The sequence below is a fragment of the Gymnoscopelus braueri genome, assembly GCF_963280865.1.
Source record: "Gymnoscopelus braueri genome assembly, chromosome: 13".
NCBI lineage: Eukaryota > Metazoa > Chordata > Actinopteri > Myctophiformes > Myctophidae > Gymnoscopelus > Gymnoscopelus braueri.
In genome coordinates, this window is record NC_137615.1 from 26,455,006 (window position 1) to 26,472,639 (window position 17,634).

The 17,634-nt window shown below is 41.4% G+C and overlaps 1 protein-coding gene across 1 annotated transcript; it reads right to left on the bottom strand.

Moving 5' to 3' along the window:
* Window positions 1-11,406: 11,406 nt before the first annotated feature.
* On the bottom strand, window positions 11,407-17,030 carry nol12 (nucleolar protein 12). Its single transcript, XM_080447487.1, has 6 exons — window positions 16,875-17,030; window positions 15,825-15,930; window positions 14,397-14,445; window positions 12,768-12,919; window positions 12,154-12,251; window positions 11,407-11,794 (listed from the first exon to the last, which is right to left on the bottom strand). Exons 1-6 carry the CDS (start codon window positions 16,982-16,984, stop codon window positions 11,590-11,592), a joined length of 720 nt encoding a protein of 239 aa, XP_080303613.1. The 5' UTR covers window positions 16,985-17,030; the 3' UTR covers window positions 11,407-11,589.
* Window positions 17,031-17,634: the final 604 nt, after the last annotated feature.

The window sequence follows — 17,634 nt, forward strand, 5'->3', positions numbered from 1 at the left end:
TTTTCAGCCCAAGGACCCCCCCTATCTGAGAGAGAGACGAAGCAGGGACCCCCACTACATATTGAGTTGCGGATTAAACTTGTTCATAGATATCATAGATAGCTTCATAGACTTGTTTTACAGCACTGTCATCAGAGTTAAATTAATGTTTTTTTTTGTTTGTATGTTGGGTATATGTTAATGTATATTTTCAGATATTGAACCACTTAAATCCTCAATACTAGGTAAACATGACCTTTCACTCTGTACTTGGTCTGCTCTTTTTTCCTTCTATTCGCCGAAAATAGCAGATCTACAAGCTTTTCGGCTAATGTTCCCCTATCCCCTCAGAATAGCTTCTATCACACAAAGATTTGGCGGCCCCCCTGTAGTAACTCTGAGGACCCCCTTGGGGTCGCGGACCCCCTGTTGAAGACCCCTGCAGTGCATGTACAGTGAAATAGTTTGGGGCCATAACAAAAATGACAAATGTATACATGTTTTCTCTTTTTCCTGACAGAAAGATGAACTGGCAAACAAGATGCCGCCCCCCCCCCACCCCAAATCCTCTGTCAGTTTCTGTTAAAGAATTTCAACACATGCCCTGGCAGACCACAGTTTGACAAAGCTCAGTCTTACGAAATGCCCCTAGGGTGTAGGTGAAATATAGGCTATAGACAGACACATAGAACAACCAGTTGACAAAACAGTCAAATAGACGTGGGGTTACTTTGTATATACCATATACGTAAGTAATTATCTGCCAGCTGGTACCGATACGTAAATAATAATACAAAAAAAGAGTTTGATACAAGATTATCGTGTTGTCAACTTGTCATATAATATACAATGACAATGAATGTAAGAGAAGCATAATTTACAAACAATAATACAGAAATACATTTGGACTATTAAAACAAATAGTCAAGATAAAAAGTAGTAATTAATAGCAATGAATAGTAATAGTTTGTCATAATGTCATAATTTCATGGTGATTATTACAGACAGACACACTCACCTGGAGTCAAAGAATATAGACGGATATCTGTACAACATACCTGCATTTGTTCTGATCCCTGATGATGATCTGTCCCAGAGCTGTTCTCCTCTATAGGACTGCTTGATCTCTAGAAAGGAACAGTTCTCATTTGTAAAGTATTATTCTGTGTTTGACTAAATAAACGATAACGTAGGAGGAGCTCTCTGAGTTTCACAGCAACAAAGGATTGGTTTTATCTGGCATCATGTGAGAGATGCCTTTACAAATTTACATGTAAGGTGGAGGTGGGTGATGGCAACCACAAAGTACAAGGTTTAGTTGCACCGGAATGCACTATGTTGGAATAATTTCACTGAGGGAGCTCTTGGGAGTATAACTGCTAGTAATGTACAACACAAGTGTCATTGCATGGGTTCAAATCTCAGTCCACACAATAAATGTTTTTGGTGGTATGTATTATGTGTACTACTTTATTACACCATACTTCTTAATGTTTTATTACACTATATAATAACTGTATTACTAGTATAGAACATGGATTCTGAGAATCTTTCCAGGTAAAACAAGGATGCGTTCGGAAATTGCGCACCGGAACGCTCTCGCCTATTAGTTTGTATTGGCCAGTGCGCTCAGTGCTGTATTTCCGAACGCACCCCAAGAGTGAAGGTTCATATGCCACAAAGTAACAGTTCTAGTTTAGCCCCCCCGCCCCCACCATCCAGTCTACCTGCATGTGTAAGGAGGTAGGGGATTGAGCTCTTGACAGACGGCCACTGCCTCCATGATGCCACCCTGCATGATCCCTGTCTAGGTCCCCTGGGTCCTCCCATTTGGATGGCTGCTTGCTCACTGAGTGGCTGAAACAACACATTGAGAGATGGTGTTTATTGTTGTTTATTAGGATCCCTATTAGCTTTTGCAATGACAAAAGCTAATGTTCCTGGGGTCTGACACAAAGAAACAACATCAACTTTACAATCACTATAATCTGAAAAAATATATACAAAAAATAAAAGATACAATTAAAACTAAACCAAAATCCCGTGCAACACATGTAATGTTGTCCCTCTGGGGATCAGTACAGGATTGTTTGCATAAGGTGTTCTTTAAACTTTTTCTTAAAGGTGAATTTTGTGTTTGTATTAGTTATGCAATTAGGCAATGAGTGCCATCCTATTACAGCTCTATAGATAATAGAAGATTTGAGAAGATTTGTTCTTGGTCTAGGTGCTACCAGATAACCTGAACTGGCTTGTCTAGTCATATGGTTATGTTCATCTCTTATGTATCCTACCTGGTCAAAGAAATATTGTGTTTTTTTATTAAAAATAAAAAAATAAAAATCAGAAAAAGGTGAGAATACATGGATGTAATCTATTCTCAACAGTAAGCCGTGATAGATTTCTGTGCATTGAACATGTAACATGTTCAAACTAACCAATAAGGATGGTGCATACCCAGGCAGGTCTAACTCTAACTAAATCTACTTAATGAATACATGTTTATCATATATATCATTGGTTCCCAAACAGTGGGTCGGGACCCATATGCGGGTAGCAGACCAATTTTTATGGGTCACGAGTAAATACCCCTTTAATTTTTGTTTCCACAATTTGTTTTTAATTATTTTTTTTTCATAATATATTTTACAATAATTCCCAATAAATTCCCAATTTTTCACCAGAAACCAGAAAACCTTTTTTTTCAAAAATAATTCCATAAAAACAAAATCTATTAATTAGAGGGGGAAAATACTTTTATTAAGTAGTGAAAATAGCAGATCTACAAGCTCACAACACGCCGCGAAGTTTGGGTCCTGGGCAAATGTTTAATTTCTCTTTTGGGAAAAAGTTTGGGAACCACTGATATATATGCTATAACGTTATACAATAATAGCTCAATACAGATCTTTAACTGAATAACTTCACCTACATACTGTACTCTTGACCATCCATCCTGTTACAACTCCACTGGTCTCTTGGTGTAATATGACTCTCACCTGGCCGGTTTGAAGAGCTTCTGCCTTGCTGCGGGCCCGTTGTTCTGGGTTTGACCCACATAACCTGGCTCCTCGCTCGGGTGAATAATTTTGACCTTTGGTAAGTCAGCCATCATGGCGTACTCTTCCTTGTTCCGGCCTGTCGACCCTGCTGACAGTTGGCCTGATTCTGATGATTCCATTGAGCTCTGGGAAGAGGTATGCCTTCGCATCTGATTCTGAGGTGAGGGGGAGGGGCTACGTATCCGGAGGGACGGCCTCTTGTCACTGGGGGAGGAGCTACGAGTCTCAGGACTCCGCCTACCACCACCTGCCCTGTTCACACTGGAACTCCTGGAAGCTTGCATGGTGGCAGTGGATGTCCTCTGGGAAAAAGCAGTTCTGCTGTTCTCTGTGGCTTGCCTGGAAGGGGAGGCAGCACGTGACGAGGAGGAATTATGGAGGGAATGGTTTGATTCCCGCATGCGTGGTGGTGGTGAGGAGGGATTTGTGCGTGGTGCGTGATTGGAGTCGGATCTTTTGTCACTGTAAGTGCTTTTTCTCTGAGAGGAGCACATGGATTCTCCACTGGCAGCAGTCCTCAGGATTGAGTAACCTGGAGGGTCATTGTTGCCTCTCCTAGAGGGAGAGGAGCTCTGGCTGTTGAAGGTCCTACCACTTAGTGAACTGCTGGTTTCTGTCTTCCTGAGTATGGAATGGCCAGGAGTCTCATACCCTCTCCTGGAAGGTGAAGAACTACGACTGTCTTGACTGTGGCTATAACTTCTGACAGAACTGTTTGCCTCTGACTTTCGGAGCATTGACTGGCTGCTAGGGGCATCATAGCTCTTCCTCGAAGGCGAAGAGTTCCTACTTTCACGGCCACAGGCATTTAATGAGCCACCTGTGTCTGTTTTCTTCAGTTGATACTGACCAGGACCCTCGCTGCTTCTCCTTCCAGGGGAGGAGCTACGACTGTCACAGCCTCGACTACCACCATAGCTGCTAGACTGAGTCTTACGCAACGCGTTTTGGCTTGTTACATTGTAATCTCGCCTGGCAGGAGATGAGCCAGGGATCTCGTGCTCTTGGTCATTCATGGCATTCCTGGGCTCTGGATTACGCATTTTAGCCTGGCTCTCAATATCATAACCCTCTCTTATGGGAGAGCCACAACGTCCATGGTGACTACGACCATTCAGGGAAGTGGCGGATTCTGATTTGCAAAGTACAGATTGGCTGGGTGAGTTGTAATTTCTCCTAGGGGAAGTGGAGTTCTGGGGGTCACAAGTCCTCCTAGAAGGGGATGAGGTACGACTATCTCTTCCTCGTCCATTTAACAAACTGCTGCTGGATTCAGCTTTACGGAGAGATGTTTGGCCAGTGGAGTTGTAGTCCCTCCTTGGAGGAGATGAGCTTGTCATGTCTCTCCCTCGTCCATTTAACAAACTGCTGCTGGATTCAGCTTTACGGAGAGATGTTTGGCCAGTGGAGTTGTAGTCCCTCCTTGGAGGAGATGAGCTTGTCCTGTCTCTCCCTCGTCCATTTAACAAACTGCTGCTGGATTCAGCTTTACGGAGAGATGTTTGGCCAGTGGAGTTGTAGTCCCTCCTTGGAGGAGATGAGCTTGTCATGTCTCTCCCTCGTCCACTTAACAAACTGCTGTTGGATTCAGCTTTACGGAGAGATGTTTGGCCAGTGGAGTTGTAGTCCCTCCTTGGTGGAGATGAGCTTGTCATGTCTCTCCCTCGTCCACTTAACAAACTGCTGCTGGATTCAGCTTTACGGAGAGATGTTTGGCCAGTGGAGTTGTAGTCCCTCTTTGGAGGAGATGAGCTTCTCCTGTGTCCACCACGGCCAGTTAAAGACCCATTTACCTCTGTCTTGTGCAAGGAACTACTAAAATCCGGAACAATATTGGATTGTGACTTGAAGTTTCTAGGCAGTGTTCCAGACTCAATGCCGCGCCCGTGCTTGCTCTGTGAGAGACTTCCGGATCTTTGGTCGTACCCCTGAGACCGCCCACCACTGTCAAAGTTATGCCTGTTGAGGGACGCAGTAGACTCACTGCGACGAAATGGCACGTTACCCTGTGAGGGCGAAGAAGAACGAGACTGCAGGGCAGATCCTTGTCTTGACGAATCAAAACGCCCTGTTTGCTGATGGGGTGATGTGTTTGAAGAGAGGTTTCCTCTTCCATATGAACTGTTGCCGCGGCCTCTCCGGCCGCCAGCAGAGGCTAGGGACTCTGCGATCTTAAAGGGAGTAGGACTTGGGGAGCGCGGCCCCACTTGAGCCTCAACTTCAATAGCGACTTCATAAGGGTCAGGAGGAATGATTTCTTCAGGCAGATCTTCATTTAGGAGTTCTGGAGGCTGTCTTTCAGATGCCACACCCAGGTTTGGGTTCCGAAATGGGATGCTATCTTTGGGCTCAATGCTCCGGCTGTTGTAGAGGGTGTGACCTCTCTCATAATGGCGGAAAGCAGTAACCGGGCTCTGGTCTCGGATTGAACGGGCACCACCTAAGGCAGTAACCGGGCTCTGGTCTCGGATCGAACGGGCACCAGCTAAAGCAGAAACCGGGCTCTGGTCTCGGATCGAACGGGCGCCAGCTGCCCTCCCCACAGAGAAGTAGCCACTTTCACGGTTTTGTCGCTCTTCGTTTGACCCTGACAGAGAACAGGGACAGAGATAGGGAAAAAAGAGAAAGGCAGCAAGAGAGAAAAGAGAGAGGAGAGAGAGAGAGAGAGAGAGAGAGAGAGAGAGAGAGAGAGAGAGAGAGAGAGAGAGAGAGATTACATTACATTACATTACATTCATTTAGCAGGAGCTTTTATCCAAAGCGACTTACAATAAGTGCATTCAACATAGGTAGGGAAGGAAACTACTAATCACCAGAAGTCTTAAGTGCATTTCCTGCAAAAACAAGCAACCAAGAGTATACCTAGCGCTAAGGTAAAAGTGCAATATATCAGCTACCTACTTTCTTAAACAGATGAGACAAAATAGCAAAATCAAATGAGCACGAGCTAAAACAAATAACATATACTACATTGTATACAAAATGCACACATCAAAGTTCATCTACCAAGTACCAACAACAGAGTTCCTGGCATACATCCAGCTATATAGTATTACTGATAATTGCTTTGGGACACCTCAACTGATGACATCAAACAGAGGTTAGCTGACAGCATAGCCATGTAAAGAACACCTGTGGCAGTAACTGGATACAGATTGGTAAAGTGCAATAGGCCATCACCATACTAGAGGCTCAGTCTGCCAACATGCATACCTCATTTATCTACTACATACTGTAGGTTGCAATCCAGTTCCGTTACAGTTCTTGTTCTATCTGTCTCTCTCTCTCTCTCTCTCTCTCTCTCTCTCTCTCTCTCTCTCTCTCTCTCTCTCTCTCTCTCTCTCTCTCCATCCATCCATCCATCCATCCATCCATCCATCCATCCATCCATCCATCCATCCATCAGATGACAGATCTTATTTTGTGTGATCCTTGTCTAAACCATCTAGGAGTTCTGGAGGCTGTCTTTCAGATGCCACACCCAGGTTTCGGTTCCGAAATGGGATGATATCTTTGGGCTCAATGCTCCCGGTGTTGTAGAGGGTGTGACCTCTCTCATAATGCCGGAAAGCAGTAACCGGGCTCTGGTCTCGGATTGAACTGGCACCACCTAAGGCAGTAAGAGAGAGAGACAGAGAGGCTCAGCCTCAAAACTGTCCTACCCTTCTTATCTCTTTTACATGTATATTATTTCATGATGTGGTGATACATTTTTCTAAGCCAACCATAAACAAATGAATGAATATATGAAGTCCATTTCCCGTAGGCTACCTGAATGCTTTCCAAAGCGGTCCTTACTCCGCGCCTCCTCCATCCAAACACGAGGGTTGGGCCGGTTGGGTAGAGGATCAAGTCGGGTCATGCTGAGATGGGTTGACTGGCGACGGACCGGTAGGTAGTAGTCGTCGGCACTGACAGAACCGCAGAGTTCTGTGTAGTCGCTCTGGTCACGACCGCTACGGGAAGAGGAGAGGAGAGAGGAATGATGAGCACAGCACAGAGAGGGAAACGAGAGAGAGGAATGAGATGGTGAGCAATAGAGAGCAAAAGAAAGAGCCAGATAGAAACAGACAGAGTAAGAGAACTAATGATCTAAATAACAACAAATGAATGATGATATAAAAAATACATAAAAAAAACATATATATAAACATATACAGGGCCAAAATAGATAAAGTATCTGAGAAAAAGTATTTTTCAGACTCTTAGACATGAATCTACTCTAGAGCAAATCTCTAGACTCTAGAGATTTACTCACAAAAGATCCATTATGTCCCATTGTTGGACCCCCATTGATATACTGTATGTACAGTAATTATACAAATGACTTACATAGATAACATCACAGACAATAAACTACTTTATCTGCATCACAATAATGATTAGAGGTAAAGTGAATGTTGGTGCATATCAATGTACATAATTCTACTGTACACGATTATAAGCAGCTCTTTCTAGTGTACTTAATAGATTATACTATCATATCAATTCAGGTCTCATGTCTCATGTCTCAAGATAAAGTTTTACAATGTTTTATGTTATCATGATGATCTATTAGATTTTCCAGCCCTCCTTAATCACACTATCATCTTTTACGCATCTCCAATCAGTGATGATCCAGTGTATTTACTTATAAAAGTTTCCATAGCATCCTGCATTATCACATTAATTCATTGGATCTGCCAGCTCTCAGCATAACTGTGCAAAACACTAATAAAGACTTTCATATACTGAATATATGATATTGATCCTCCAGTGTTCCTACCTGTCTATGCTATCGTCGTCTTCGTCGATGTCGCCGTCGTCGTCTTCGTCACATATGTAAAGTTCACAGTCGGGACTCAGGATGCACAAAGAGCTCTCCCCATATCCTGCTCGACCTCCGCTGACATCACAGTAGCTGCTCACCACAGACACGCCATCAGAGTCATCCTGATAGGTTGACACACAGGTGGAAACACAGGCCAATCACAATGTCACGTCAATCACCATCCCTTCTCTAATCTCTTGTGGTCTTTGGTGGTATACATTATGGAGGATGAGATATGTTGCTGGTGATAATTTACAATAATTATGATTTTATGCAGGTTGAGACTTTTTCCTCAGCTCCTTGACAGAATCTACATCAAATATCTTTGACAAATCAAAATACACTTTGGAAGCATATAAAGTCACAATGCAGAATACAAATCACACATTCACAATGATTTCTCAGCACGTATATGTGACAAATCATTCACAAATCAATCACACTGAAAAACACCACGCCATTCAAAATCACAATGTACATACTTAATTATTCCAAGTCTGTCTGTCTGGCCCCATCTTCATGTTAGAAATTAGTTGAATAGAGTCTGTCCCCAAGACCTCTCCACCACATACACTCACATGTTCAGTCTGTTGCTCGATTAGAGTTACACGGCTGTAACTCAACCTGGACCATGGCTCTCCTCATTATTAATTAATGACAGCTTTTTTTCTCTCTCTCTCTGGACGTAATTCCTTCTCTTAAAATTGATTGTGTTCACAAACCAGCCTAATCTTTGACTTTAGCATCAGTAAATATCAGTCACTGGCTTTGTTCAATAAGTGTGTTGAATGCTGTTTTTGGTGTATTTCCACTGATAACAAAATGTACAGTTATATGGTACAATTTAAGATCCTATGTTTCTCTACCATCATTTTATTTCCTGTGAGCAATCAATCCAACTTTGAACTTGCTCTGTGAGATGGATAGTGAAGGACTGTAAAGACAATAGAATGAACAACAACCAGATAGAATTGTCTAGTTGTTTGTGGTTATAATGCTGTATGTAAAACTGTCCGTCCTATCTGTACACTGCTCCTATGTCTAGCATTACAAGTGATTCCCAAAAGGGCAGTAAATGATCCTACTTCATTAATTTGTAATGGAAGCCACTGCCTGCATCCACCATACCCAACCCCCCTGACCTTTTTTATTTTTTATTACACTCGCACGCAACATTGCATCACTCACAAACAATCTAATGAACTGTGTTTACAGCTATACATGCATTTCACAATACACTCTTTGTGATCTCAATCTTGACCTACAGAGAAACATGACAGCCTCCCTTTCCCAAATATGGTCATATGGATTCTCGTCCAGTCCCTATCCAAGATAATGGGAATCGTGAGTGCTTGCTTTTGTGTGGGTGTGCGCGCACGTGTGCGTGCGTGTGTGTGTATACACATACGCATTTCCCAAGAAAATAAGTCAATTCAATCTACACATTACCTCATTCACCTTACTCGTTGTTTGTTGATTGTCTTGTGTGTGACCTCAGTGTCTTCTTTGTGACCCCAGTGATTCATTCACCCGCCTGGCTGTCTGTAAACCCAACTAATCACATCACTCAGCTTCTATCCAACCAGCCTGTCTGTTTTCTCCTGTCCATAAATCACTCTCATCTTGCCTGCCCTTTTAAAATGGAGGAAATACCTCCATCTCCCCTTTCTTACCTTGCTGCTGGTGTCCTTTTCCTCTGCCTTGGATGGGACTACTTGTAATGGAGCTCCTTTGTGTGGCAGTAGGCCAATCCCAATCCCAATCCCATTCCCAGTACCAATCCCAGAACGTGTTCCTGAATTAGTTTCAAGGCTCTGTGGTTTAGCTGTTGCCTCGGTGCTCTCCACAGCGCCCGAGTGCAGGTGCTTCTGCCGAAGGCAGTCATGGCAGCGGGAGGGGTCGAAGATGTTGGGCTGGAACTTGGGGCACATGGGCTCGTCGCCGGAGAGGGGCATGGCACGTCCGGAGGGGGCACTCGCACCCTCATTGCATCCCAAAGAGAACACTGTGAAACAGTGAGCAGGAAGGGAGGCAGATAAAGAGTTGCACAGTGCAAATACATAACACACACAGTTTAACATAACTTTCACCCCAGATGACAAGGCAACATGGTGGTCAAACACTAGTGGAGCGTACATGTGGTTCCACTTAAATGCCGTGAAGCAGACAAACGTCCAGCAGAAGAATTTGCCTAACTTACACTGATGACACAGATCAAGAAAAAAAAAGAGGGAAAACAGCCACTATAAAAATACTAAAACTAGAACAGTGCCATTCCAGAGACAGGCGTGGGCAGTGAGCAAAGCTGAATGACTGATGAAGTGGATCTGTTATTTCATGGTTTGTGCACTTTCTAAAGCGGAAGTGTTGAGCTGGGTGATAATCACACAAGAGGACAGTGAAATATAATCCAGTCAGAGCGCTATCAAAGCTCCCCACAGAATAACATTACTAACCGCAAGAGTATTTTTAAACACACACATTTCAAACCATCTTCACCACAAACCCCTGAATAAAACTAAATGCACAAAAACTACAGCACATTATAGGGCAATAACAGCATAATTTTAAGGATGGTTTGGATCTTAAAGTAACAAGTAAAAAGGTGATCAACATTACCTGATAGAAATGGCTCCTGTTATCAGCTGAAGCTGAACTGGAAATATGGCATTAGAAGCCAGAGGATGAGCTGTCCATCAGACCCCCAGCAGGCACATGCCTCGTCTCCATGCTCACTATGCCCCTCTGGCTGCCTAACTCCTACATAGATCCGATTGGCTACTTCGACAATGGATGAAACTGAAGCACAGACGGCAGCCATGATGGCTCTCTGTTAACACTGCAGAGGTCCAAGCCGCGAGGACAGGCCTGGAGCCAAAATGGAGCCGATTGCTCAGTGGTTCCTCCATTGAGGGGTTGTATTAAATATCATGGGCTTTAGAAAGCGAAATGAAACTCTTGTGCTAGTGACAGGTGGCATGCACTGGCTCGGGTTAGCGTAAATAAATAAACACTACTGAGGTATGGGTTTAACATACATTAAAAGCTACTGTACAATATGTAACATATTCAATGATAAAGGATTTCAATGCAGTTATTCCCTGATAAAATGTCACATCTGGAAAGGGTAGTACTCCCCAGGATCTCTCACATACAGGTAATTTTGTGTTATGATGGTAAATAGTCCCAAGGATTAATTTGCTGATGCTCTAAACAAGGATGTTGAATAGAGTGTCACGTTTCCAAATAAACAATAGGGCTGAAGACAGATTAACTTCCACAGAGAACATGTTGAGTTTGCATAAACATTTGACTACAATGCACTTATTTGAATGTTTCTTTTTTGTTTAGTTTATTCAGAGTCTCAGCAAATACATGAGTTATTCATCGCAAGAAATATATTTAACAACAGTTTCATAGTAAAAAAAAAAGAAAAGGTACATTTTTTACCATATCCAAGCCTGCAGCAGACAGGTCCTGTGGATGCAGTGAGGGCAGTGTTTGAATGGACAGTTTTTAAAAATGTCTTGACTTTCTTTAATCTTTCTTTTTACATTTAAGCAGACACTGGTTATATCCATAGAAACATTTGACTCATCAAAGACCCTTCCAGCTTGTAGCACCACAGGTACTCATCAAGTCCATCATGGTCACTCACATGGTATTCTGGCCAAAGTCAATCCAGTCTCATCACGTTTAATTCAATACATTTCTATATTTGTTAACCTCCCCCCATTCTCATTCTTGATGTCTTCTGTTCCCCTGCCGTCGGCGCCTCTCTTTCTTAGTGGACTTCCCGGTCTTGGTCTTAACGTGCTCGCCGGTGTGCTTCTTGTCTGCAGTTGTACGTCCTCGTCTGCCTTCCTGCTTCCCTTTCCTGCCTCCTTCCTGCTTTCCTTTCCTCTTCTTGGTCTTGCTGATCGAGGCCGCCAGGTTGCGGATCCTACAGGAGGTGGGCGAGAAATAACAACACAGGACAACTGAGAGAGGACGGAGGACGGAGAGGAACACTAATAGAAAAACAGGAAATGGCCAAGTATTGCTTAGCGACAGCTATGATGTGAGCACCATGTTACTGGGGCTCAGTGTAGCTGAGCAGCATGTTGGGTTCAGATCATTAAACCTGATATATACTAGTTGCAAACTGAAAATAGATTATTTAGAAGCTTGCAATGCGTTGTGAGCTTGTAGATCGACTTTTTTCGGTGCACGACAACCACGTGCAACTACAAAATGTGGTGTGTCACAGCAGTAATACAGTAACAAACATACATACGTGTGTGTGTGTGTGTGGATAATTACTTTTTGTTGAGGATGGGGGCATTTTTGCTTCTTGGCATTGCAACCATTTTCTCCTCCCCTTCTTCTCCCTCCTTTTTGTCTTCATTTTCTCCATGAACCTTAATGCAACAGGTGACATTGTAATTCCACTGATGTGAATAAATACAGTACATACAATGTAATATCCTGAGTGTTTATTTAATTCTGAGAGTTAACTTTTGGTTACATTTGTAGACTTTAGGGTTACAAATGAACAATGAGGATTTTATTGTTGAATACCAATTGAACCATGAAAACCACAATAGGCCTTGTTTCTCTTGTGAGCACCTGGATGTGTTGTTTTCTCAGAACCATTAACCACTTAAACCCTATATAGTACTTTGTTGTACGACGATAGCTGAAATAACCAATTTACAAGCTCATGTGTCTCATGAGCTTGACAAACTATTTACTTTTTTTGTTTGTCTTCTTTTCTTTTGCCCAAAATAGGGACGCCAGGGTTAATGTGGTTAAGCTGCCACTCTGGTCAAGAGTCACTTCTAATAACTGATACTGAAAAGAAACCGACAAATCTACACTAATCTACCGACAATACACATGTAACCATTTATGGGAGGAGCGCACACTCTCTTTACCGGATTGGTTGCTGGGCCAAGAAGAAAGCTGCTGGACCCTGTGAGGTCGAGGTCATTGATGGTTGTCACAGTGACAGTGTGGTTGGGATGATCATACTGGATAGACTCTGTTGTGCCTATTATTGCCTCCTCCAAATCATCTTTATCCTCCTCTGATACATGGGAAAAAGGAAGGAGATAAGAAAGAGTGAGAAATAAGAGTCCATGATATAGAAACAATTTGTTAATTTACTTGCTTCAATAATGAAATGTAGTACAATGGTAATGATGAAATCAGAAAGAAGTGAAACCAAATATAAAATTTGTGATGAACTTATTTCATGTTTCTACAATTCTCCGACTAATATCCAGTTATACGTATATCCAGTTGGGCACCGCAATGTTATTGTTCCCCCACATGAATAAGACCAGTAGCTTTACTTGGTCTCGCGTGTGGGTCTCAACGCGTGTTGTGAGCTTGTAGATTTATCTATTTTCAAAACATTTGTGAATAATTGTGCACAATTTGGAATAATAAAAACAAAAAGTAAAATCTTCTCTTATGTGGTTTACAAAATCTTTTCAGATGGGGGTCCGTGGCCAAATGCATGTCAATTTAAGGGACCTTGAAATGAAAATGTTTGAGAACCACTGGTATAGACAACCTGCGCCCCAACAAACCTGTCGCCAGTGCAGCAACAGAGAACACTCTCCCCTACCGGCTAATGACTGGTGAGCGTGGTCAATTGTGGAGCGCTGGCCAAGCCAGAGGCAACCATGGAGGATGCGATCCTCCTCCACCGTTACCCGTACAGTGAGTCGGGGCCCATTTGTGAGTCGTGGGCGATTTCTATGTGTCACGACTCAAGTAAATATTTCTTTTTGTTTGCTACAATTTCTTTAACTATTATTTCAAAAGATTTTCAAAAACTTTCAAAAATAAGAATGTTTCAGAAATCAAACATTTTTCAAAAAGAACATAATAGAATTTAAAAAAGAATCCATACATTTTATATACTTAACTCTCTCACTGCCAAGAACGACTTATCACGAGTCATTGTCATAACGCCCTGGCTGCCAAGAACGACTTATAACGACTTTTGAATTTTTTTTGAATTTTTTTTTTCAGAACCCAAGATATCGTGATCCGAAGATGTGCTGCTCTATTCACTTCTTGTTTAACTTATTACTTAAAAAGGCTGTATCTCGGCTCCTGTGTACTTTTTCTTTTACTATGTATTTTTGGCCCAGACATGCTATTTTCAAAGGCAGACAATTAATGTCAACGAGGTCGCGATGACCTCGTTGACATTTGTGAAACCACAGTATAACCCTCAGTGATTAGCAACCATCAGGGGATCCATAATGGAGATAAATATTCTGTGACTACTTGAAAAAGGTAAGAAAATGGGAAAATCGCTGGCAGTGGGCAAACAGAGCCAGAAATAAGACTGGCAGTGAGAAAAAGTCTAAAAAGTAGTGAAAATAGATACAAGCTCACAACACGTCGCATCACGGCCCGTTGTGATCCGCTATTTTTTACTAGTTTGGGTTTTCTTTTGGGTCTCAAGCTAAAAGGTTTGGGAACCCCTGATCTAAGGACTTAGTGTGTGTGTGTGTGTGTTGGGGGGGGGGGGGGGGGTCACTCACCGAGGGCCTCTCTTCTTTCCTTGAGCATCTGCATGTATGTCTTGTGTCTCTGAAATGAGACAGAAACATGTCATTAGTCACCCCTTCTGTCAACAGTCACTTCTCTGTAAGCTTTACGTATGTATTTGTGGTTAAAACTAAAAAGAAATGTTAAAAATGTTATGTTCTATGTTATAACACAAATAAATCATTACTATAGTGTGTTTACAGGGTTTCCGATTAGGAAAAAGTACCCATTTATCAGCTTCAATTTTAGTGTTCCAGTTCAATTATTGATTTGTGTCAACACTTCCCATTTCACTTGTTTATACTGTATCCTGTATGAGCTCTCTCTTCTGATTGGATGGAATTTGTATCCAGATCTGAAAATGCATTTTCTGGGAGACTGGGAGACCCCTGTTACCACACACTTTATAGCAATGATTACTATGAGAAAATAGAGCTATTTAACACTTATTTTAACAAAACAATCACTTACTGCACCTTTAACCAATTGAACCCTAGCATGTCTATGAGGGGAACATTTGTCAAAAATAGCATATCTACAAGCCAAATAGCAGATCTACAAGCTCACAAAGTTGCAACACATTGAGAGCATAGAGATTGGCTATTTTTGGCGAAGAGATTGGGTGTACTATAGACGTTAAAAAAAAGCGGTAAAAGTACAGTTGTAAAGTCCGGTTCTCTAAGACTAGAGCAGTGGTTCTCAAAGTGGGGTCCGGGGACCCCAGGGGTCCTTGAGGGGGTTCCCCAGCTAAATTTATTAATACACCATCACAATCCTTTTAACCCCTTTATCCATATTTTTACGTTGGCTATTAAAAAATGGCAGATGTACAAGCTCACTGCGAGCTTGTACATCTTTTTTTTTAAGTGTTTTTTTTTTTATTACAGAAATCTTCTCTTCTGGGGTATCCCTGGTAGGGCTTTCACCAACTAGGCGACCACCTAGTATAACCACCAGTCGACCTTGTTGGTACTAGTCGAATAGTTGGAGGAAAAAAAGAAAAAAAAAGTTTTCTTTTGTTTTAATTACATTGCTATTATTATTATCCTTCTGACTTTATTTTTTATCAAAAGGGGGTCAAAAGTATGCCCAATAATAGCGCAATGGGGATCCTTGGAGACGCTGCTGTGCCAGAAGCGCTTCCCTTAAAACGGCATAAAAATAATGCAGGAGGATAATAATAATAGTAATATAGTAGTAGGATGGCATTAAAACAATGGCAAAAAAACAAAAAAGTATTTTTTTTAATGTAAATTTTGACTAGTCGACTACCAAAGTCGACTAGTCGTGAAAGCCCTAATCCCTGGCACAATTATTTTTCCGATGGGGGTCCCCAGCCATTTCATATCAATTTGGGGGTCCTTTGCATGAAAATAGTTTGAGAACCACTGGACTAGAGGTTTTAAATGCTTAAAATTCACCTCTTCCTTGACTTTCTTCTGCTCTTCCTTCATCTTCTTCTGTAGTTCTGCCACTGCTAACTTCTTCCTCTCCACCTTTCTCTTGTGGAACCCTGTGAGGAATTCCCTGCACACGACAGGACCGGGTAGAACAATCAACTTGCATGGCCTTACCACAGTTTACATTACACATCACCTCCATAACAAGTTATGTTGAGGAGTCCTTGAGGGGTTTCAAGGGGGTCCCCAGCTAAAATTGTTAGTATAGCATCATAATCAGTTTGACCACTTTACCCCTAAAATATATATCTGCTATTTGAAAATAGCCAATCTACAAGCTCACATTAAAACAATCCTATTATTTATTATTTTACATATTATCAACACAAATCTTGTATGGGGGTCCCTAGCACAAAACATTTTCCGATGGTAGTGGTACATATTATTCATTTGGGGGTCCTTGTCTGGATTGGAATGCTTTAAGCAAGGCAATCATTTAGGATTGCCACAAAAAGTTAATCTTAAAACCAATATTCTTTCAGAATACAATGCATGCTTCAATACAAACGTATTCGTATACTTATCTAAACACTAGTCTACTCTAGACAACAGTAAACAATGCAAATAAACAAACATTCTATCTGTTAACTTACTGTCTCTCTTTTTTAAATAAATATAACTTTTTATTTCAGTTTACAGGAGAAAATAACAGGCACACAATATCACGTGACATAAAAGAGCACATTATTGCTGCACCTGCAATTTCCTAAGCTTAACAACAGACATCCCCCCCATATTTACTGTACATATATCGCTCCTAGTGTTGATGATTTTTTGTATGTTAATGTATGTCTTTAAATGTCTTGATGAATTGAATACATAGGACCACAATAGAAACAAGCCCTCAGGGTTTTTTGTGTTATCCTTTTAGCATCATTGTATAATCGTACCACTGTACTTTTTGCAACTGTTGATAAAGTATTCAATGAAACAAACATTGACAGATAGTCAAAACAAAACCAATACCGGTTAGCTGCCACTGGCTAAGGCACACAAAGCTCAATTACTTACTGTCGATCGTCATCGTCAAATGATACAATGATTTTTTCGTTTCTTTTCTTAAATCCAGGCTTGAATTTGTCATCTTTGGACGCATTATGTGACTTATTAATGTACTTCATATTTACACACGTGTGTTTGTTCCGTTCTCTTTCCTGTTCCTGTTCAGTGCGTGTGCACCACAATTATGCCCGACTTGAAACTCACGCACGTTTCCCTCGGTCCGGATGCTCCAACGATGTTCTGTTCACTCCTATGGTTCACTCTCAACTAAAATTACTAATGGACATTCCGTCACTCAGTGGTGAAAAAAGTACACACATTTTTTACTTAATAGTATCTATATTGCAATGTAGAAGTGCTCTGTTACAAGTACAAGTCTGTTACTTTACTTAAAGGACCAAAAATAGAATACATTCAGATTACATTCAAATGTATAAAATGTCTAAAAATCTTTTTATTTCAAAATCGGTTATTTTCAATTGGCCGAAATGTATATAAGGCTGAAGTGGTAATGTATGTTTTGTAATAATAATAATACAAATCTACAAAGTTGCTAGTAACTAAAGTTTTCAAATAATTGTAGTGGAGTAAAATTACATTTGCCTTGTAGTACTTGAGTTAATGTACTTAGTTACTTTACACCACTGCTCACCCTCACCGACTTACTAATGTCAAAACAACAACAACAACAACTATGGAATAATAAATATCTTCACATTTTCATTGAAATAGCATATTCCCTGAGTCACAAATAATGTGATTTTTTTTA

Excerpts from the sequence above, each read along its gene's own strand:
- nol12 (XM_080447487.1), bottom strand. The coding sequence starts at position 16,984 with ATGAAGTACATTAATAAGTCACATAATGCGTCCAAAGATGACAAATTC. Across the intron at positions 12,920-14,396 it reads GGAAAGAAGAGAGGCCCTCG|AGGAGGATAAAGATGATTTG; the intron begins GTGAGTGACCCC and ends CCCATGTATCAG. Across the intron at positions 11,795-12,153 it reads GCCCCCATCCTCAACAAAAA|GATCCGCAACCTGGCGGCCT; the intron begins GTAATTATCCAC and ends CACCTCCTGTAG.